This window comes from Eubalaena glacialis, chromosome 1, assembly GCF_028564815.1.
Source record: "Eubalaena glacialis isolate mEubGla1 chromosome 1, mEubGla1.1.hap2.+ XY, whole genome shotgun sequence".
Classification (NCBI taxonomy): Eukaryota; Metazoa; Chordata; class Mammalia; order Artiodactyla; family Balaenidae; genus Eubalaena; species Eubalaena glacialis.
This window is the reverse complement of record NC_083716.1, coordinates 188,649,046-188,672,924: the sequence shown is the minus strand read 5'-3', so window position 1 is coordinate 188,672,924 and position 23,879 is coordinate 188,649,046. Positions and strand designations below refer to the sequence as shown.

Here is a 23,879-nt window from a genome sequence, read left to right as displayed (position 1 = left end):
AGATAATTTGCCCCATGACACAAAATAACCTGAAAGAACTGATTAAATGTTAGGTTCACTTTTATGTTTTTTGTTAATGTCTATCTTTGTTTGGTAACCAGCAGGATACTCAAGTGTTCTCATTGTTAAGAAAACCTATTAGTGGCAAAATAATATACAGGTGTATTGCCTGTTTATACTAACTGAAAGCAAAGTATCTAAAGAAGTTACATATTATTCTAACCTAACATGTGCATTTTAAGTGAAAAGAAGAAATGATCATTTAGTAAAATTTAGTTTAAAACATAAAAAAAAATCCTCTAATCAACCATAAACTCTAAAGAAATAAATTTTTATTTACTTGTATGGTACATTTGTCACCTGTCTGAAAATTTTGCTTTGGACAAGGATTTACACGTCATTTTATTGTTGGAAAAGGCAAACAGACCTAGGGGCAATGACAATTCCATCAAGATTTTCTTCTCCAGATGCCCAAACACTACACATGCCTATCTATGCCTTTTTCTCTCTAATGATATAGCATCACCTCCAAATAGCCCTTTGTGAAGACTTTAAATGTGTATTTCCTGAAATAAGCTGATAACACCTTCCCGAATTAGCACTTGAGACACTCTCAACAAGCTTTTAAAAATTCTACATTTCCAGTTTCCTGTCAGCCTGATCTGTTTCCTTAAATGTTCCTAAGTACATCCTGAACACATCTCAGTTGAAGTCTTTCCAAAAATGGCTCTGTATTAATGTCATGCAAAATTGGTACACAATATATATTTATACGTAAGTATTCAGAGAAACAAATGCTCCTTAGCTACCAGCCATCTGTACTGAAACATATTTAAATAAAATAGAAGCTTCTCATCTTACCTTCTACCAATATTTCTAAGCTTTAAACAACAAAACATCAAGTTTCTTAAGTTCATAGTACTTCAGATTCATTTTTTAAACAAATATGTATTGGATACAAATATTATGAAAACCAGAATCTCTTTGCCACAATATACAAGTGCAAATGCAGTGTGTTGAATCAGATCCTCTGTAAATCTATATTTACAAAAGACAGTGAGTAGCAGAGTCTTTTAGTCCTGTTGTCCAATGCACATCTCATCGTACTTCATCATTCAAAAACAAACTAGCTAGAAAGTATTCTCTACAAACCAAAATGTGTGCCAACATTTGGGGGGGTGTGGGGTACAGATATTACTGGAGTAAAGCATAAAAGAGTCTCTACCAAGGATGTTATAATCTAGATGGGCACAAAATGAATATTGTTTCATGAAATATTGAAAGGAGAAAATTATTTATTAATTCATTAATGACATAAGAACAAATTTTTAAAAATAAGAGACTGGTATGGGCTAGAAGAGGAAAAAAATAAATTCTCAGAGAATAGCAGTCTTTAACATAGTAATGAAAAAGTAAGGAAAATTTCAGACAATAGTGAGGATGAAAACTGTAGCAAGAGCACCTTGGAGACACAGCAAAAAGAAGGCTAGCCAACAAGACAGTTCCTACTAGGTAAAGAGTACAAGGGAATTAGAATAGAAACGGGGAGCTCAAATGGAAATTAATCAATGTATCCTGGCACACAGTTAAGTGCTCAATGAATGTTTGAATAAATGCATCAATGAGAGAGTGAGACAGCACATGCCTGAGAGAGACAGTATCAGACACAAAAAGGAACAGAAAGTAGAAAAACAAAGGACTACAGACTAGCACTGAAAATGACAAAACGCCTTTGATAATTTATTGAAGTAATAAATGTATGAACAAATAAATTAGTTCCAAAGTCTCCCACGCTACAGAGAGGTGGGAAGGATTAGTAGTGAGAAAATCAGTGGGATGGATGGTGAAGTCACCTTTATAACTTTCAAAAAGTAAGACAGGCTGAAGACAGACTACTTGAGATTAAGGAAGGAATGCACATTGGCAAATAAACAGGCTGACAGCAAGCCTGAAGTGTGGGGCAACATGTCCATTTATTACGCATCTACTGAGTTACTGAGTGCTTCCTGTGTGGCAGCCATTATATCAAGTGATCACTAATACAACTGTAATAAGAACACATGCAAGCTGTGTATTTACCAAAATACATGTTAAAGCTTGCCAGATGAAATGTAATAGATACAAAAAGGCATGAACCAAGCCTAGGAACTTCAATAAACAAAGTACTCTCTACAGAGAGCAATCTGTGTTTATGCTTTGATATGTAATTCTGTTCCATTTGCTTCTGTGGGCAGATGCTCATTTATTCTATTAAGTAATCTTCTTACTTATTTTTTTTTTAAAGTAACTATAAACAGTCTCAGGCCACTGATTACATACATCACAGACCACCTGGGCAAATTCCAAGAGTGTGTACATGTCCCCACTACAACATATGCAATCTGCACAGGAATGGGGTATCTTTCATCTGACAAAAGCTTAGTTATTAAATGAGTGTATTGAATATTTGCAAGAACTTCCAGTGTTTTCCTTCAAAAGAATTCTACTGCATTAACACATTATAAATAATGAAAGCATTCTTTTAAAAAAGTTCACATATGGTGAAATAATGGAAACAAAGGCCTGATAGACATAATTGTTTAATGCACCCATGACTGCAATAAGAAAACTTCCCTGAAAGTGTCTGCCAAACATGTTTAATCCTCACCTACAAAAGTGTTCAACCCAAGCTTAAATCTTGCCTTCATGAATAGTGGCTTTGTTAATGGGGTTAGAGACCCATAATTTACTGGGAAGACAATCTAATTTTCTTGGTAGCTGATACAATAAGCTTAAAAAAAAATTGGAATTCAGTACCATATATATTTAAGTAAAAAGATTACCAATTTTAAATGAACAGAATCAAGACTAATCTGAATTTTAAATATTTTGTAAACAAACTTTAACAGAACACCATTGTAATTGAGCTAAGATGATAATAACCCAAATTATTTGTTTAAATTGTAAATGGCATTAGACTAACTTATCTATTAACACATGCTTTTAAACTGCTTCAGAAGAGTTTATTTTCTTAAGGACATCAGTATTCCTTCTTTTTTTTTTTTTTTTTTTAACCTGGTTCTCTGATGCTTTATTTTTCTAAACATTTTTATTGGAGTATAATTGCTTTACAATGGTGTGTTAGTTTCTGCTTTATAACAAAGTGAATCAGTTATACATACACATATATCCCCATATCTCCTCCCTCTTGCATCTCCCTCCCTCCCACCCTCCCTATCCAACCCTTCTAGCTGGTCACAAAGCACAGAGCTGATCTCCCTGTGCTAGGCAACTGCTTCCCACTAGCAATCTATTTTACATTTGGTAGTGTATATATGTCCATATATACACTACCACTCTCTCACTTTGTCCCAGCTTACCCTTCCCCCTCCCCATGTCCTCAAGTCCATTCTCTAGTAGGTCTGCGTCTTTATTCCCGTCTTGCCCCTAGGTTCTTCACGACCATTTTTTTTTTTTAGATTCCATATATATGTGTTAGCATACGGTATTTGTTTTTCTCTTTCTGACTTACTTCACTCTGTATGACAGACTCTAGGTCCATCCACCTCACTACAAATAACTCAATTTCGTTCTTTTTATGGCTGAGTAATATTCCATTGTATATATGTGCTACATCTTCTTTATCCATTCATCTGTTGATGGACACTTAGGTTGCTTCCACGTCCTGGCTATTGTAAATAGAGCTGCAGTGAACATTGTGGTACATGACTCTTTTTGAATTATGGTCTTCTCAGGGTATATGCCCAGTAGTGGGATTGCTGGGTCTTATGGTAGTTCTATTTTTAGTTTTTTAAGGAACCTCCATATTGTTCTCCATAGTGGCTGTATCAATTTACATTCCCACCAACAGTGTATGAGGGTTGCGTTTTCTCCACACCCTCTCCAGCATTTATTGTTTGTAGATTTTTTAATGATGGCCATTCTGACTGGTGTGAGATGATATGGCATTGTAGTTTTGATTTGCATTTCTCTAATGATTAATGATGTTGAGCATTCTTTCATGTGTTTGTTGGCAATCTGTATATCTTCTTTGGAGAAATGTCTGATTCCTCCAGCTCCATTTTTCGTTCTCAAGATTGCTTTGGCTATTCGGGGTCTTTTGTGTTTCCATACAGATTGTGAAATTTTTTGTTCTAGTTCTGTGAAAAATGCCAGTGGTAGTTTGATAGGGATTGCATTGAATCTGTAGATTGCTTTGGGTAGTATAGTCATTTTCACAATGTTGATTCTTCCAATCCAAGAACATGGTATATCTCTCCATCTCTTGGTATCATCTTTAATTACTTTCATCAGTGCCTTATAGTTTTCTGCATACAGGTCTTTTGTCTCCTTAGGTAGGTTTATTCCTAGGTATTTTATTCTTTTTGTTGCAATGGTAAATGGGAGTGTTTCCTTAATTTCACTTTCAGATTTTTCATCATTAATGTATAGGAATGCAAGAGATTTCTGTGCATTAATTTTGTATCCTGCTACTTTACCAAATTCATTGATTAGCTCTAGTAGTTTTCTGGTAGCATCTTTAGGATTCTCTATGTATAGTATCATGTCATCTACAAAAAGTGACAGCTTTACTTCTTTTTTTCCAATTTGGATTCCTTTTCTTTCTTTTTCTTCTCTGATTGCTGTGGCTAAAACTTCCAAAACTATGTTGAACAATAGTGGTGAGAGTGGGCAACCTTGTCTTGTTCCTGATCTTAGTGGAAATGGTTTCAGTTTTTCACCATTGAGGACAGTGTTGGCTGTGGGTTTGTCATATATGGCCTTTATTATGTTAAGTTCCTTCTTTGCCTACTTTCTGGAGGGTTTTTATCATAAATGGGTGTTGAATTTTGTCAAAAGCTTTCTCTGCATCTATTGAGATGATCATATGGTTTTTCTCCTTCAATTCGTTAATATGGTGTATCACATTGATGATTGATTTGCGTATATTGAAGAATCCTTGCATTCCTGGGGTAAACCCCATTTGATCATGGTGTATGATCCTTTTAATGTGCTGTTGGATTCTGTTTGCTAGTATTTTGTTGAGGATTTTTGCATCTCTGTTCATCAGTGATATTGGTCTGTAGTTTTCTGTTTTCTTTTTTTTTTTTAGTATTCCTTCTTATGCCTTGTTTGATCTACTACGTATTTTGCTTGCTAAGTCCTTCTTTGTAGACAGTTAAAAGGTCAATGCTAAGCCAAAGTTTGTCCGAACTATGCCAAATTCTGAATTAGGGAGTTTCTAATTAACAGGTTTAATAACAAATTATGAAAAATTCTTCAAACATTTGCCTTGCATATCAGTCTTCAAATTATAAAATCTTCCATATTTGATGGGAGGTTCTTATAAACGATTATTCTGTAGCACCACCACATTATGATGGGAACAACCAACTTTTCTACATGTACGCTATGTTCTATCAGCCAAAAAATCAATGTTCTGGCTTAGGGATGCTTTACCCCCAGGAAATTACTTACAGCACATATCAGGCCATCCGTTAACAACTTTAAAAATGAGGACTCAAGTGTGCATTAAGGGAGTATTTGTGCTAAATGAGTACATAAAGTCCAGTTTCCAAGGAAAATTTTCAAACCAAAACAAGCTAAAGGGAACAAAAATATCACATTTTTGGGCGGGGGGAGAGTACCTTAAAACTTATTTCCTCGGTTAACATATATATTGTGGAGAAAAATAATTTTTTGAGTAAAACTCCATTCTACTCAAAAATTGATCTTTGATGTGAAACACATAAATAAGAATGGATTATAATCAGTCACACCTAACTAACTGAGCAAGGTAGATGTACAGACCCTGCTAAATATCTGCCAGCCACAACCAACCTACAAAAGTAATTACATTTGTAGGACAAATAAATTTATAGAATTAAGACCTTTTAAACTTTAAGTTGGTAATTCATGTCATGAAAAGAAATTACATACATGCAGTCTCATCTACTAGAATGCTTGTTTAGTAAATGTGAATGTGTCTGAATGTCAGCTGAACCTGGGAACAGAGTACCCAAACTGTACAAACATTAAACACCTACCAGCTATGTCAGTTCACTGTGTTATGAAGCGCACCTATCTGCATCTGGCATTAAAACTTTCTGCTGGATTTCATGTCACCCTCCTCCACCACTTCACAATAACTCACAAGCTGCAACCCTTCCAAAGTCCAATTCCACAAGCAAATTTCAGGTCTTTTTCAAGGTAAAGTGTCACATTATTGCAGTATTTATGTATTTCTTAACCATTTAACATTTATAAAATAGTGTTACTATTTTTATTAGGTTTTTACCTTTTTAAAAACATGTCACTAAGTTTTGAGTGTTATGCTTCTAATACTATTTTCCCCATAAGTTCTGTGTTTTTATTATACAAATTTGCATAGCACAACGATTTTTAGGAATGGATATATCATACTATAACAAAACTTACTATTTTCAGTATACTTCTCAAGCTACTATCATGCAGCTATAAATGGTGGCACCTAATACACATGAACTAATCTTTGGACCCAGAGGATCAATGGCCCATTTGAAGGAACATTTTGGTCTGTTGCCACCATTATTGACCTATAACCACTAAAAATTTGTTTTATGCTGCTCATGAGTTAATTCTAAAAATATGTTAAGGTCACATTACTGAATTTATTGGAAATACACAGATTAAAAAGAGGGAGTCACTGACACTAATTTCTCTGGCTCATTTTGATTTTTTCCAGTTCTAAATTCTTAGTTCTCAATACATTATACCAAATGATTTCTGTATGATTTTTCAATTGTTTCCTGAGTTAGTCTTATTTACCTTCCTACTAGACTTTAAGCTTAAGGATTCATGTCTCATATCTATTTTTCTTTTATCCTTACAGAGCAGGTACTCATTAAGACACTTATAAACCTTTTTTTTTTTTTTTAACTTATAGGAGATTCTTCTTTTTAACTATTGGAAAGAATGAATGATCCTTTTTTATCATGGATTTTAGTATCTCATTTGGAAAGAATTATGAGTAATTATGGTTCTTCCTTAGAGTTACTCTTAATACAGGGAACAGAATGAAAAAAAAAAATTCAACATGTGTAATTTTTATTCCATGCACTCTATTGGATTTTGCACCCAAAGACACAATGTGATTTGAGAAGAAAAGGAAAAAAAAGTCATCATAAACATGTATCTATAGCAGTCTCCCTTTTTAAAGGATATACATACTATTCCTTACTACCTGATCCTAGTGCCAAAAGCAACTATTTTACTAATTTTCTCAATTAATTTTTGCCCTTGATTACTAATCTTCCTAAGTTTCTGCAGTCTTTTTGGTAACCTAGAACTATGGTTAAATATTTCAGGTCTGCATACTGCTAATCACACAGGGTAAACCTTCTTTTCATTTTGTATTTCTATCTTTGAACAACTTATATAATTTCCACATTTCTCCACCCACTAAGCCAAATAGCTCAAATTTTTTTTACTTCTTAAAATCTCAACACCATTTTTTTATGTCAATTGACATTATTAAATGACAGCTTTTAATCCTGGAAGAGATCTAAATTATAATCCCTAATTTTACAAAGGTGGAAACAGAGGTCTAGAGAGTTTGTCACGTGTTCACTTATTTGAACCCTACATATGCCTTCTTCACCAGAGTGAATATAGAGAATTGCACTTATTTCACATTGGAGTATGAAATATGCAGAAACGGCATTATAAACATATCTTAATAGACACGAGTTGGATCAATGGGAAAATTACTGAATACAGTGAATCAAAGGAATAGCTTATAAATAATTAATGTTCAAACAAAACCTACTCCAAATAAACTAAGCATAGGTTTTACTCACCTCCCTTATGACTTGCTGTAACTCATCTTGCTCCACATTTTTATGCATTTCCTCAGCAGCTGGCGATAATGAGATTTTTCCATGCTCTTTCTCCACTTCAGATTTAGGTCCTACAGCCTCTGAGGCTTCTTCAGCTGCAACAACTTCCTCAGAACTTTCCATATCTGGAGGTGTCTGCCCAGAGCCTGTTCTAGAAGGAGCAGTTGGTGTTAAGGCCACCGACGCTCGGAATACTTTCTTGCTTGGTACCAGATGGGTTTTGGGTCTGCCCACTGAGTCACTAGAAGGTACTCCAGGTCTATTGGCATGAGAGGGACCAGAACATACAGAAGATGACTCTGACGTTGCTTGGGAGAAAACAGATTCTAAGCTTTCTCCAGGAGGAACTTCAAATCCCATTTCTCCAAAGCCCAGGCCCAATTCAGACCTCAGATATGACTGTTCCCGCATCAGTTCAGTGACCTGGAGATGAGAAAAATTGTAATTCTTCTCTCTTGAAATTAAAATATTGGTAGTTAAGAGAAGATTAAAATCCTAGGTGTGATTACTGCCCCAAATCACTTAACTTGTAAAGACATGATTCTAATGCATTCATTTAGTTACTACTCAATTTCATTTGCAAAAATAGCAAGGAAAATTTAAATTCACAGAGATCAAGCCATAAAATGTCTAACTAAACTATAGCTGGATGAAATTTTACTTGGTCCCATACAGGGGTCCAAATTACATATCAAGAAGAGTAACTTGTAAAAAATAAAATAGCTACTCATAATGCCCCCCGAATGAACTGATTTGCTTAAAAAATAATAAAAATCATACTTTTGTTCAAAAAGTAGTCATCTTACAGATCCAATTACCAAAAGGACCTGGAATCAGACTGTGAAAGCACATTTCCTGGAGTATGAATTACTTTTTATGATGCATTATTTCCTTTAGGCCACAAAGATAAATCACTGTTGTAATTAACTGGCTCTTTAGTGGCCAAAGATGGCAGTGGACTTTCAGAAGTGCCCAAGTCACTTCTAATCCATTTAACTAACTTATCAAATTCTGTATTTAAAAAAAATTTCATCTACATTAGGTAAACTGTATGTTTATGAAATATTATATCAATCATTCCCTTCCCCAGTGATTTAAAAGGAAAGAGGCTTACTGGTTCCATTACATTCAATGGAGAAGGGCATGACAAGTTATCAGCGCTTCTACTGCCACACATTCCCTGAAAAAGTAAAAACAATATATGTGTGTGTGTGTATTTTTTCAAATTGCAAGTGTTTTATAATGAACTAATTATTGCTCTGAAGCAGTCCTTTATGTCACAAAGGTCAGCCTAAACTGTCACAGGATCCTATAAAATGTGTTACTGTGACTGAAGTTTGCATAGAAGATGTTCTGAATCTTTGCTCTCACCAACACACATTTCTCAGAATAATGGATCAAAACCTTTTATGGAAAAAGATTTTCATTGACAATACAGGATATTCTTAGTCTGTGCTATACATATATATGTGTATACACACACACATTCTTATTCTACTCCATATGTGTGCATATATATGTGTGTGTATTCATGCATTTATTTTTAACAAAATCAGGTATGTTGTTCAATTAACAAAGAGAAAATTCAGTATTTCAACATTTCAAAACTGTATATTCGGGCTTCCCTGGTGGCGCAGTGGTTGAGAATCTGCCTGCCAATGCGGGGGACACGGGTTCGAGCCCTGGTCTGGGAAGATCCCACATGCGGCAGAGCGGCTGGGCCCGTGAGCCACAATTACTGAGCCTGCGCGTCTGGAGCCTGTGCTCCGCAACAAGAGAGGCCGCGATAGTGAGAGGCCCGCGCACCGCGATGAAGAGTGGCTCCCCACTTGCCACAACTAGAGAAAGCCCTCGCACAGAAACGAAGACCCAACACAGCCATAAATAAAATAAATAAATTAATAAAAACAAAAACAAACAAAAAAAACCTGTATATTCTACAACTGAAAGATTTGGCAAAAATAAGAATACAACTGTTGGAGTTCAAATTGCATGGAAAGGAACATTAGGAGTAAGAATAGTGGTACAAAATAAAGAGAAACAGTGTTTGTTTCTATTCTCTTGGTTGTATACATGTTTTTCTGCTTTCACAAAGATCTCATTTGATTCCTTAAAAACATAAAGAATGGAAAAGAATCCAAAATAAAGGAAATGTTTAAAGGAAACAGTTTTTTTTTCAAAGGCAAGAAAGAGGGAAAAGAAGGCTAAGTGAAATATATATATTACATATATCTGTGTTCTTCACAGTTACATGCAATGATTAACATCTAAATCAGTCATAGGTTAACCCACTATCATTTTCCCTTTAAAATCCCTAAACTTTTGTATTGCTCCTTATTTTCTATTATTAAAAATTATGATTTTTCAATGTATTTCTAAATATACTAAACATTTAAGAAAATAATTACAACTTGCACATTCCACTGATTTGTGGGAAAGGCTCCTTAAAAACTCTGCATGTCTCTAATGCCATTAAAATAAGTGTTTTTAAATTAAGGCATTTGTCCTAAATTGTGTGGAACATTATAAACAAGTCCTGAGTGAAAAACCTATGCACAACCCAAGGTAGCGTACCATGAGTGCTGAGGAGCGGAAGGGCGAAGGCACACTCACAGCGTGAAGCTGCTCCTCCAGCCCCAGCAGACGCTCCTCCAGCTGCATCTCCAGGTCCTGAAGTTCCATTCGGACTGAATTTCTCAAGCTCTGGAGCTGATCAACTTCATATCTATCAGTAGGCACAAAGTTCGAAAAAAGCAGTTTGGAGATTCAATGTTCACAACTCTCTCGCAAGCTTTCAGAAGGTACTGAACTCCAAGTTCTATAAATTAGCACAACAGCGACTGCAATAGGTGTCATCACTGGGAGAATTGGTTTTTCTTCCTCTATCCTCGATTACAAGTATCCCAAACAATAAAAAACAGATTGCAACCACTATCTTCCTCAATCCACCAAAGGCAGAGAAGTTTACCTAGCAGAACACTATGCCCAATTTTATTTATACTGTTTCACAGACTACATAAAGGGTACACAACAGTAGAAATAAAACCCAGCTTCAAAAAAAAAAAGTTAACAATGCTTTTTAGAAAGAAAAATATTTTGAGTCAAATGAACTTTTACCTTTCGTCCTCAGTCATATGATGATAAACCATGGTTTGCTGACGCAGCACTGCCAATTCTAAATCCATCATTTGCGTTCTAAACAAATTCAGGCTCCGCCTCATTACTTGGAGCTCCTGGAAAGTATTCTAAAATACAATACAACAGCATTAGCTTCTAAATCACATAAATTATTTTGTAACACAGAGATTTAAGTAAGAACTTACTTCATAAAGAGGTAGAACAGATGATTTCTGAGTACTACAGGGAACAGCAGCAAGATCAGGTCCTCTCATCACAGGGTGCTTCAAAAGAGTCAAAGTATGATTAGAAATCAATGTTAAAGTGACTACTTCCAAATTATCTAAGGTGTTAAAAAGGCAGAATTTGGGGTCTACATATTTTTCTCTTTGAGGCAAAAAACAAAAACAAAAACCACTTCATGTTATAAGCAGGAACCAAATAAATCAGTCCCCAATGCTACCCACTACTCCTCTCTGTTTAAGGTATAAGTCAGTGTAATTGGAACGGGAAAGAGGCAAAGGAACACAGTAGTTCAAACCTATGTCTTACAGGACCTCTCTCTTGCCTTGAGAAAGCAGAAAAATAAAAACAAAACTCAGAAATGTAGAAGCAATAGCAAATATCATTCTGAGATTACAGAAACTACTAACTTGGCTGGAGAAAGTAGCAAGCAGTCATCACACTCATTCTTAGACATCTGAGTATCTACTATGCTTCACTATTTTAGGCAGTGAAAAAGATAAAAGGAAGTAAAAGTCATTTCCAGCCTTCAGGTGTTCTCACAGTGTAAGAAAGAAGAAAGAGAAAACAGAAGTAAAAAACATATATATAATATTGGCTGGGGGCAGCATGGGGAGTGCTATGATAGGAACAAGCAAAAATCCAGATTAGGTACGTGTTCCTGACAGTGGTGACCCCTGAGCTGAGCCTTAAGAGTAAAAGGGACTTGGTCAGGTGAAGAAAAGCAAGAGCGGGGTGTTCCAGGTAAAAAAAAAAAGTAGAATGCATAAAGAAACAGACACCTAGGGACACACGCCTATGGAGAGGCTCGCGTGCAGTCCAGCATGGCTGGAGCACACACATAGGGAATGGGCCTGGAGAGACAGGCAGAGGCCGGGTCATGAAGAGCATCTGTCTACTGAGGTGGGGTGGGGTGAGGGTGGGGAAATTAATTAGCTGAGTTACTGATGGGACACTGAAGAGAAGACCACATTTAGAGCAGAACAAGCTGGCCTAGACAGGTGCACTTGAGGGTGCAGGTGGACAGGACCCTGGGAATCCCCAGCTTCATATAATTGCAGCTGAAAGGTTAAATGTCTCACATGTAGATAGAACTTCATTTTGTAAGGAGGAAGGAGAAACACCCACTTTCTGGTTAGACTGAAAATCATTAGGAGATAATCATCATGAGGATAAAATCTATACTTAAAAGAAGGTGTATTTTACTACATAGCTTGAAAAGTTCCAATTTAATTTTTACTGTCAAAGTGGCTGCCTGTCTACTATGTCACCATGATAAGGGATCTATCATACACACTCTATGCCTCTCGACTCTTAACTGAATAACCCGATCATTACATTACACTGTCATTTTCTTCATTTCCTCAACTGTCTAAATATAAGTAGTTTAGAAAGAGATTTAGAAAGGAAATGTGGGGCTTCCCTGGTGGTGCAGTGGTTAAGAATCTGCCTGCCAATACAGAGGACACGGGTTCGAGCCCTGGTCCAGGAAGATCCCACATGCCACGGAGCAATTAAGCCCGTGTGCCACAACTACTGAGCCTGCACTCTAGAGCCCACGAGCCACAACTACTGAGCCCACATGTCACAACTACTGAAGCCCAAGCACCTAGAACCCGTGCTCCGCAACACAAGAAGCCCGCGCACTACGACGAAGAGTAGCCCCCTCTTGCCCCAACTAGAGAAAGCCTGCACGCAGCAACAAAGACCCAACGCAGCCAAAAATAAATAAATTAATTAATTAATTTTTTTAAAAAAGAAAGGAAACACGAAAGGCAAACCAAGAGACACTTTACTTCTTTCCAAAGCTTATTTTGGAAATTATTTCCAGCCCACTAACAAATCTGAGAGCAATGACTTTAAAAGTGACAAGACATAGACCGTTTTTATTCAAATTCACACTTTACCTGATTTTTTCTCTTCTGGGGTGGTCCCAGCCTTTTAACTCAGTGGAAGCAGACTAATTCTGTGCCAGGCGACCAGCATCAGGAGTCAGCAGATGAAGGGAAAGCTTAGAGAGCAACGAGTGGAACCAGGAGAATATACGGCGACACAGAAGCCAAGGGGAGGAAAACTTAGAAAGAAGAGATGGTGAACACTGTCAGATGGAAAAGAAAAGGACAGACGGTACTTGAGAGGGAAGTTCTTTTAATAACAGAGACAACTTGACTAAGACAACGACAGTGCAAGAGAGGCTAAAGAAGGGAGGAGACCTAATGAGCAAAATCTCTTCTCTAGAAAGGAGGGAGATTGTGAGCAGAGAAATTCACCTTGTTCAGAATTAGTTACAGCTTTTCCCTTGAGCTAGGAGGGAAGACGCTGGGAGGGGGGCAGGTACAGATAAGTTTAGGCATGTAGGAAAATGAGGCTGAGGTGGTTCATGCCTGATGGGTTCCAGCTTCCCTGAAAATTAAGAGGTACTCAGACCAATAAAAGAAAAAAAGGTAAGAAAGATAAACTTTTTCTCATACCTGTGAAAGATTCTGCAGTGAGTTTCTAATATCATGCAACACTCTTCGCAACTGCATTTCGATGGCAGAAGGAGGGTTCAGAGAGCACACTCGGTAAGGGTAGGCAGCGTGTCTATGCGAGTAAGGACACCCGAGAGGGGAAGTGAAGGCACTACATGCGGTGCCTGGTATGTTGGGAACGCTGTGAGTGCTCAGAGTTCTCGTGTGCTCACACAGGGGCCCTTCCTGCCGCTCGGCGTGGACAGAGTGAAGGGAGCAGGTGGACTGAGACACAGGTGCCGGGGCACACAGCGAACAGGCCGCAGTCCTTCGCTGATGGCTCTCCTCCAACCGGTTCACCTCACTCTGGGTGGCTGCTGCTTTCTTCACGAATGATGGAGAGATGAAAATAGTGGATTTAACTAAAGACTGACCATCATGCTCAATCGCCTCTCTTTCTAATTTCTGTTCCTCTTCTGGTGTGTACTTGTAAGTGAAGGAAGGTGGACTGCATCTGGTCTCTTTTCCGGGGGATAACTGAACATTGACAGAGGACACAACCCTTACTGGGCTCAGCAAGGTGGTTGGTAAAGACTGAGACCTTCTTAGAGGATAACCAGCTTTTGCAAACAAATACCTCTGTTTTAACAGATCTTTTGACTTTATCAAGCTACGCCCCACTCTTTGATTAGACAGAGTGCAAACCTTCATTTGCGCTCTTTGCAAAGCTGTATTAACTCTGTCCACAGAAAAGGGAGGCCCAGTTGTATTTTCAGCGCCCTTCTCATTGCATTTAGCTTCAACAGAAGCCAATGATTTAAGAATATGGTGGGTGGTATACTGGGCAAATTCACATTCACTGCTTTTATCCACATCACTTTCAGCACTTGCTTCCCTCAGTAGTTCCACTGGCTGTGCTGGAGACACATCCTCTTTCCTTTCAGTAATTTCAGTAACGTGATCCCCTGCACTCCAGGTGGACTGTTGATGTCCTGTATTCTCAACAATCTCACACTGGGGGAAATCCTGGCCATCTGACTGTTTGTCAGCAATTGTTGCTGCCTTCTCTCTTCCCATCTGAGGACAGGTAAGAGACTCCTCTTCTGATTCATTAAAATAAGGCTGGTCTTGTGCTGTTGGTGTGACGAGCTCTTCACCAAATGATGTGACTGTTGTCTCACTGTCACAACTGTCAGCACTACTCCCCATGGCTTGCAAGGACTCGTGAACCTGTGAAAAGAAAACAGGTAGAAGGATGGAGGATTCAAATAAATAGTAGCATTAACAAAATACCAAATTGATACGATGCTTCTATACTTTTGGGGTCTCCCACCTTGGTTTTGGCTCTGGTGCTGTTCTAAACTGCTTTCAGTGCCCCTGATCAACAACCCCTCCACTTTCTCACAAAGATTATTCCAGATCTTTACTATTTTCCTTAAATCCCTTTTCAATACCCATCTCCTTTTCTTCTAACATATGACACTGACACAAAGAAAATGGACAGAAATTTCTTAACTTCTTTCCCAATACCTACAAATTTCCCCATACCTTTCCTCATCATTCCCTCCTCTCCATTCTGAAAGAAAACTGTATCTCTTTTCAAAGCTAATCCCTCCAACCTGTATTCTGATCACATCCTCTCCAGGGCTAGGGTATTTCTCCAGTTTCATCCCAGATTCTTCTGCATCAAGCTCTCTTTCTCTTAAGAGCCCTTTCCCTTAGCCAAACAACTTCCCTAAGTCATTACTGTATGAAAAAGACAAAAAGACCTATAACTCTTAAGCTATCATTCTTATTTGAAAAAAGTTAACATTCATATCTTCTCTTCATCACTCATCTACTCTCCAGTCATGCTTTTGCATCATTTAATGCATCAGAACTATTTGCTCAACTACTCAATTTCAGAATAAACAAATTCTCATCTTTTCACTCCAATGGCCATAGCTTTCCTTTTAAAAGTTTCTCCTCCATCTCCCAATTTTTATGCCTGCTGGATTATTCTGAGTTTCCTTAGAAACTTCTTGTCTGTCTACTCCTTAAATGCCATGTTTCTAAAGGGTTTTTTTAGGTTCTCTTTTTCTCTTATTCCAATTTTCTTTAAAATTTCCTTACAGATGTTTTAAACGCTTTTCATGTACATTCTGTGTACTGCACACGTAAACTATAAGCTCGTTGGGGATAAAGATGTGCCTATTTTCTGGGTTATCTAACACACTATAGCATAACAGATAATATTCAGCAAGCTATGGATCCACAGTTTTAGTTAGTTATTAAATAATTATTGTAAAATACTGAAATACAATGACAGTAAAAAAATTTTTTAAATAACAGACAGAATACGTTAAGGATTAAAATACTCTCTTTACTGGTGGTGCAAAAATAAAGGAGAAGCTTTTTTTGTTGTTTCTCAGAGAGAAATGAAGAATTAGTGAAACCTAAAATTTGCAGTCAAATGCTCAGATAACATCTGCATCCTAGAATTTTAGTCTTATTGTCATTTGAAAAATAAAGATTACACAGATGGTCTTGAAATATACAGCCAGTGAAAAACCACCTAAATATACAGAAGTTAATCACAGTGCCTACTACAATAGGAAATATTACCTGAAGATGATTAAGGGAGAGGCAGTCTGTCGAATCTTCAGCAAAACCACTGCTATCAGAGTGCTGACTTGCAGTACGTAATAGTTGATCTACCAAAAGAAATTTAGTTATACAAAACTGCTAAATAGGACTTCAATGAGTACAGTATTACAGATATATGATTCCCAAAAGATATATGATACACAACAGTGATTCTTTCTTAGAAAAGTATGCATCACTTATGCAAAATTGTGGCTTCAAAGCACAGGAAGTAACTTGAATTCAAACAAAACTGAATCAGATCAGAAATCCTCAGTGTTCAGTTGCTAATTAAGCTCTAATTATAATGTATTTTGGTAAATCCAATTAATGTCTTATCCTTGGAGGACAAGAGGCTGAAATGAAAAATGGCTCTAATAAAAATAAAGTCCCAAAGTAAACCATTTTCATTATGTAAATATGTGAAGACACATAGTAGGTGAAATCAGAAGTTTAAATGTAGTGTGTAAAAACTTCTATTACCTTCCTAATAAGAAAATAAACATACAATTAAGGTCAACAAATTAAATAAGTTGTACACAGAGTACTTACATGTCTCTGATGTTTCAAATGATGCAAACATTTTTAAGTTATGAAACAATTATTTCTTAACAACTGAATGAAACTCAATCACATAGGTTCAACTAGTAGGTAATATTGTTAATTTTACAATAAACTTGTTTATTTTTTGGCCTCAAAACTCTAATTCCTGGTTAGTATAACCTAGAAAATTTTTTTTTAAAGTAACTAAAAAGACCAACTGAACACAGCTGGCCTGATCACACACCCAACCACATTACCAGTACCACAGTGGGGGAGACTTTACAGCTATTACATTTACTGAGGGAGACACTTCATGAGATAGTCAAGTTCCACAGAACTTAAAAAGCAACAGGCTAAATAAAGTGTGTTTACCAAGTCCACATTCATTTAAGACTTGAATGATAGAAAGTACTTCATAATATGTTTCAATAAAATCCAAAATTAATTACAGGTTGCCTGACTTTGAAAAATATTATAATAACCTTAGGTTCAATCTGGAGCAACATGAAACAGAATAATTTTTTTCCCATTAAAAATTTAAAATAATTCTGTAAGGTTGTTTTGAAATTAACAAAACTGCATAATGAAATATATGGAATTGATCCATATCCTTGATAAATCTAGGTAAATTGTAATAATTGTGAAAGTGAATTGGAATAAGCTGTTACCATAGGTACTGATTATGCATTTTATTATTTGAGAAAATGATTAACATGTCATAGGAGTCATCACCATAATTATGTGTTTGCATGTCTTTTTTCTAAAAAAAAAATTAGATTGTCAGCGTTCTGAAAACAGGAACCTTATTTATTCTTCTTTGTATCCCAAGTACCTCGACCAAGCCAACAATAAAAAATGTTTGCTGAATGAATCAACGATAACTATCTCCTTAAAGCAACAACAGAATTAAACAGTTTCTTAAAGGATTTAGAAGTGAAACTGCCCCATCTGCTTGGGCAAAGGGCAGTTGCAAAAGAGCCCAGGAAGCCCTGACCAGCTCCGTTCAGGTTCTCTCTGCTAAGATCTGTTTTATCCGCAGCGTACTACAGCCTGTGCCGAATGCACCTCTCCGCGGTTAGCCCTGCCTGAATTCACACACATCAGGTCAAGTGTAGACTGCTCAGGTTTCAGAGCAGGTGTCAGGCAGTGGAAAAGAACAAGGAAGCCTGGGTTCAAGTTTCAGCTTTATCATCGTAAGCAATAACTTCTCTCCTCCAAAAAATGGGATAATCATTCTACCTCACAGGGTTACTTCAGAAACTAAGTAGAACATAGATGAAACTGTTTTGTAAACTATAAATCACAACTGAGGTTCTTTAGTCAGACATTTCAGTTTCACAAAAAACACAGTTCACCAAAGAAAAAGATACAACTAAAAAGAAATAGACCTCTGTCCTAACTGAAGAGATAAGACATTATTTCTAATTAAAAACCAGGAAGTTAGAGCAAACATTAAAGTGAGAACAAAACAAAATGTGGAAATTCTATTTATCCAGTATTGCAGAGAAACGTAAACAGGACACCCATATACTCTGCTAGACTAAAGAGAATACTGAACGTCTTCAGTAATTAGAAAAATGTTGGACTGCTCTTAATATACCTACTGAATGTTAGCTTGTGACACGAGTTGAGTCACTAAACCTCTCTTCTTCAGTATGTAAATCCCAGGACTGGATTTGAGATTAAGATCACTGTAACTTCAAAAATTCTATTACTAAAGTGTGAAGTATTTTTATACATGCACTGTATGCATTTTTACTAACTTTGTGAAATAAATATATTATACCAGTGATTCTAATTCTGCCACTATGATTAATTTAAGATATCTGCATATCACATTATCAAAATTTGATAGGCTACCTTCAAAAAATGACTAAAACACTGTGCTGTTCTCACTCCCTCTCTCATGCACACACACAAAACCATTTTACTGTTACTTTATAAAGATGTGATTCAAAAAAAAAGTTACCATTTTTACTTATGCCACCAGAAATAAGTGCTCCTACATAGATAAGAGGAAGAAACCCAAATGTGAATACAAACCACATTCCATCTTTCCCACCACAGGAAGCTTACTCTTCAAAGATCTTAAAGAAATTATGCTGTTTTTATCCTCTTTTTGACACAGGGCAAGCTGCTTTTTCCAATGCATCCCTTGTCTACCTATCTAAAGCAAAGATTCCTGGATGGCTGTGAACTCTGCCTTACAGCTCAGGAACACATACATAAATTCATGGACTCACAAAGGGAAGAAAATTAAGCAGGAAAGTTCATTTTGTGTCTGACCAGAACTGTGATGACCTAGTGAGAGTGGAGCTCTTGTTTCTCAGTACCATACTGCAATAAAAGAAAAATTATATGCAAATTGTCTCATATGAAGTCACTTCAGAAATCAGAAGAGAACAAACATGTAATTTCCTATTCTAGGAACATACATATGAATCTTTGCTTAAAAAAAAAGGGGTGGTTCAGCATGTGTAAAGTTTTAAAAATAAACACTCCTACCTTCCGTGGTCATTTTAACTTCCTCTCTCCTTTTCTCTAAATCTCAAAAGCTTTGTGACTTTAAAGATGATCAGACATGTTTTTCTGTTGTAAGTTAAAAGTGAAGGAAATGGATTCAAAGGTTCTTTGGTCAATAATTAATAATTCAAGAGAAGAACAATGTCTGAGCCACTGACCTTTGATTTACAGTTTGAATTTAACTAGCTTTACCTACTGCTGAGAGACTGACTGGTGTTTTCTGCCAGAGGCACATTCATTTATTACACCTAGGAGTCGCATTTAAATAATAAAAACCCAGAGGTGGATAATACAAGTGTATATTTCAATCCCAACCATGTAAGAAGTAGGCCTGACTCTGTTGCTCTATCACTTCCCATCTAGCCCTTGCGCAGAACTGAAAAAATATTTAGGATACACAGAATTGTGTAAGGAGGTCATTATAAGATAAGCAAACTAAAATTACTTTATGAACACAAAAGTCTTCAGGAAGATACAAAAAATTCTATAACCAAACCATAATGAAGCAGGCACACCTGTGTTCTTAATCTTCTTTTTACACTTACAGGTACTACAAATACTGATAGATTAAAAAAATACCTTTTCCAAATCCCCCAAAGACACTTTGGTAATGTGCTCGGGAACTAGTGGCTACTGGTTTACTTACCTTTTTTTGACTTGTTAAGACCTAGCTGGTAAGTGGTTGGAACATGAGGAGCTTCTCCCTCTGTACTTTGAACCTAAAGAAGAGGTTTAAGTAGTTAAAACTTAAGAATCTATGGCAAAGAAGAACACCTCTTAATAATCATTTACTAAACAACCAACCTAAGAAGGTACCAATGCTTTATATATTTAAAAAGTGCATCCTATCTCAAAATCGTTATAATGTCCCACATCTCTATTTTACGATCTATTTTTCAGTTAACAACAGGACTGCAAGCTTATAGCTAGCAACAAAAAATAACTACATGTGTAAACTACTTCATTAAAAAAAGTTACCATTAAATGAAAAACAGATCCAAAATTAAAAGTTCTTCTCTAAATGTTAGACTTCAAAGTGTAAGGTCAATCCCAGGAGAAATGCTAATACACTCACTGCAGCACACTGGCACATGCTTGAAGCAATTACAAGTCTTGTATCTTGAAAAACGGCAATCATGCTCCCACTGCAAAATCTTATAAAAGTGCACAAATTTTCAGGTATCAAAAACCACTCATGTGGAAGACTGCTTTGTCCCAACACAAATGTTCTTTTAAGACATAACTTGGGAGTTTTAAGTAGAAAAGCAGGTTTTATTATAGGACTAAAATGTTGAAAGATCTTAGCCATAAATCCTCCCTGAAAATTATGCTCAAAAAGATACCAAACCCACAGAAGTTGTCCTTTTATGCTGTCTTTTTTTTTTCCTACCTGAACAACTACATAATTTAGTAATTTCCAGATTCTTTACTCATCACACTCACTCCCCAAATACTCTTACTCTATCTATCCTAACATAACTAACCCTATACTAAGAGTAAATATTTGCGGGGGTATGCTACTAACTCCCCACACTTTACCCTATAATGATTAGTACTTAAAATAATAAATAACATCCTAGTAAAGTGGGCAAATTAGCCAAACATTTGGGCTTTCAGCCTTGAACAAGCTGGAGAGCAAATAGCAAACAGGTTTTAGATAGAACCCTCACAGTTTTGAGCTATGACTCCATTCTAGAGTAAGAAAAATTCCATAGGAGTGAAAGTGGAATAGCCAACATGAAAAAAAACTTCAAAGGTTAAAGATATTATTACCCAATTTAGAAATTGCTCTGATTTGTGATATCTTTGTTCTACATAGTTGAACATGAATCCAAGTTTATGTATCCTTTGAAAACTGAACGCATACTGGTCATTTAAAACCATCACCTATAAATCATATATAAAATGGTTTCTACTATCTTTGTTTTTATTGAAAAATCGTATTCTTCAAAGCAGCAGACATAAGTTCAACAGGAAAACCATTGTTTTGTGTGCAAAGAAACAAAATGCATTTTCTTTTTATAGTCAACAGGAGGTCTATTATTAGCCTCTATTCAGGCCTAGCCTACTTCAAAGAGTTTTCTGTAAACCAAATATCAAACAGACCAAAAAAAGTATAACAGAAATCTAAATGTCTCTTTAATTTTATTCTAGGAATCTCAGCTTAGGCAAAAGATTATGATCTCTCATTTTTAAATGTAGAATTATCACACACTCTATTCTTTAGATTTATAAAATTAGTCACAAGGTAACATGACTTTAATGAATATGTATCCTCAGTATACTATCCTTCAAGATGGTGCTACTCCATGGACAATAAAAAAAAAAAAAAACTCCCTCTCTCCCTCTACTACAAACTCCATAATTAACTGAAAGAAAAGAACAGGACCCTTAAAAATGAGCTGACAGGATCATATTTTACTAATAAAGCTACTAAAGTTAGGATCCTTCCTCCTACTTACTCAGCAAAATCATCAATCACTTGCTGAAGACAGAAATAGACTTGCTAGTGTTAATGGTTGAATTTCATAGCTTATTAGGTTTCATTATTGGCTACAGTTGTGCAGAGGAAAGCCGTCAAATTCAAGATGGGGTGCACCACAGAAAATTATAATGCAAACACAGAACTTAGATTTATGTGGCAGGATTTTTCCTATTCCATGGTTTCAAATCCTCAGTGGAATTCTGGTCATTTGCTACAAGTTGGTCTTTTATTAAATTAACTATAGCTGAATATTGATAACCGAATTGAGTGATGGATAATGGGCGTTCATTATACTATTTTCTCTAAACGCTGGGTAAGTTTGAAACTTTTCATAATAAAAATTACAAAAAAACAAAACAAAACAAAACAACTCAGTAAACCAAAATGATAAAATCACTCGGTCTCAGTGTTTTGGGATTTAAAGCTGTAGGAAAACAGCTTTAGAATAATTCACACATTTGAGTTACTACATTTTAAAAATATTTTAATCAAACAAAGAGTGTATCTTTTTGAATCAATGTCCTGCTACCACGCAGATACCTAGTTTGATTTTTCAACATTTGTCACATTTATCTTGACTAAGACATATCTTCTAGGCACAATACTATTGTACTATGTTTTATAGAGCAGCAATACCGTAGAATGTTCTAACTCAAATCACCCTTCCTCTAAGGTTTAAAGAGACCTATACAGCAGAAATCCAAAACTGGAGCTTCAAAAATTACAATTCTGTCTAATTTTTAATGATACCTCATAAAAATTCAAAGGAAAGCATTATTTTTCCAAAAAGGGGCAGGGGGCTGGGCATGCGATGACTTGAGTTCTTGTCCAATGTCTGACCCTATCAACCAGTCGGACCATACCAAGTTTTATGGTGTAATCAAAAGGAGCAGGTTTATACAAAGACTCAAATTCAAGTCTCATTCTGAAAGGCCAACAGAACAACTTAACTACCTGTCAGGTATTTGACTGATTTGGGATTGCTTTAACTCAGGCCAGTAAATAGAATAAAAAGAATCCTGAAACTTAATGGCTAAAAGTAAGTAATGAGGTATATTAGTTAAATCAACAATCAGTGTGAAGACAGGATTAGAAACATTTACTAAAACTTCAGTAGCTTAAAAAATTGTATATGCTGCCAATAATATCTTTATTTAAATATAAATTTATAGAGAGACACAGGACAACCTATTTACAGAAACGCACAGATAAAAGTTCTCCTTCTTCTAGCGTTTAAGCATGAGAAAATTTTCGTTTACACCTAAAAGATGAACAATTGCTCACTGAGTAAAATCATTCTGGTTTAACTGTGAATCATTCATGCTACTAATTTATGGCTCTAGAGAGTTACCATGATGTATTTATTCAAAATAAATCATTTCAAGAAGAACACAAGAATTATCCAAGCAAGTCACTAAGAATTAGAAAACTCAAGAGTGGGGTTTTACAACTTTTAGATACACCAAAACAGTCTGCAAGATATTTTTTATATGGCAAACTGACTTTTAATTGAAAATAGTGTCTGGCCTTTTTTGCTTATCGTAAGAGAGAGTCACTTTCACTCTCCAAGGCCTGGGTCAGTCTTGTCATATATTTAACTCTTTTTACATTTAAATAGTTCTCTCTGCTCCTGGTGACTGTCAGATCTTACCTTCTGCTTCAGAGGGACTAGGCAGCTTCATGCACAGAGCCGCATCTGCAACATTTTCTCCTACCTAGTTACCCAAAGCAGTGGGCATTCAGTTAATCTGTTTTAAAACTGGCTTACTGACAGCGTGTGCGTGCTCTGGCTTATATTTATTTGCTATTTTTACAAAAGGAAGAAAGTTCCCAATAGGAATCAAACCTCAAGGGAAAGGAGTGCAAAAGAAAAATAGTAATGACCTACTTTGAATGGGATCTAAAAGTTTGCTTTAATAAGATTGTTCTCTTCATTTGTCAGTATGATTCAACAAGCTTGGGAGAAGAGGAAATTAAAGAAACACATTATTTCCTTTCTTTATCCATTGTTCTACAAGCTTTCTTTAAAGTTCCCAAAGG

The 23,879-nt window shown here is 36.1% G+C and overlaps 1 protein-coding gene across 4 annotated transcripts in view; it reads right to left on the bottom strand.

Moving 5' to 3' along the window:
* The window catches only part of ITPRID2 (ITPR interacting domain containing 2), a 103,350-nt gene that overhangs the window by 2,079 nt on the left and 77,392 nt on the right, over positions 1 to 23,879 (bottom strand). For 2 of the 4 annotated variants that reach the window (XM_061185535.1, XM_061185539.1), the window contains 8 exons: positions 20,001 to 20,073; positions 16,271 to 16,359; positions 13,688 to 14,896; positions 11,180 to 11,257; positions 10,974 to 11,101; positions 10,431 to 10,581; positions 8,971 to 9,036; positions 7,818 to 8,279 (listed from right to left, as the gene is read on the bottom strand). In XM_061185535.1, the coding sequence (XP_061041518.1) occupies positions 7,818 to 8,279; positions 8,971 to 9,036; positions 10,431 to 10,581; positions 10,974 to 11,101; positions 11,180 to 11,257; positions 13,688 to 14,896; positions 16,271 to 16,359; positions 20,001 to 20,073 (2,256 nt within the window). The remainder of the gene's footprint in view (positions 1 to 7,817; positions 8,280 to 8,970; positions 9,037 to 10,430; positions 10,582 to 10,973; positions 11,102 to 11,179; positions 11,258 to 13,687; positions 14,897 to 16,270; positions 16,360 to 20,000; positions 20,074 to 23,879) is intronic. The other 2 variants (XM_061185547.1, XM_061185557.1) reach the window with 2 other exon arrangements.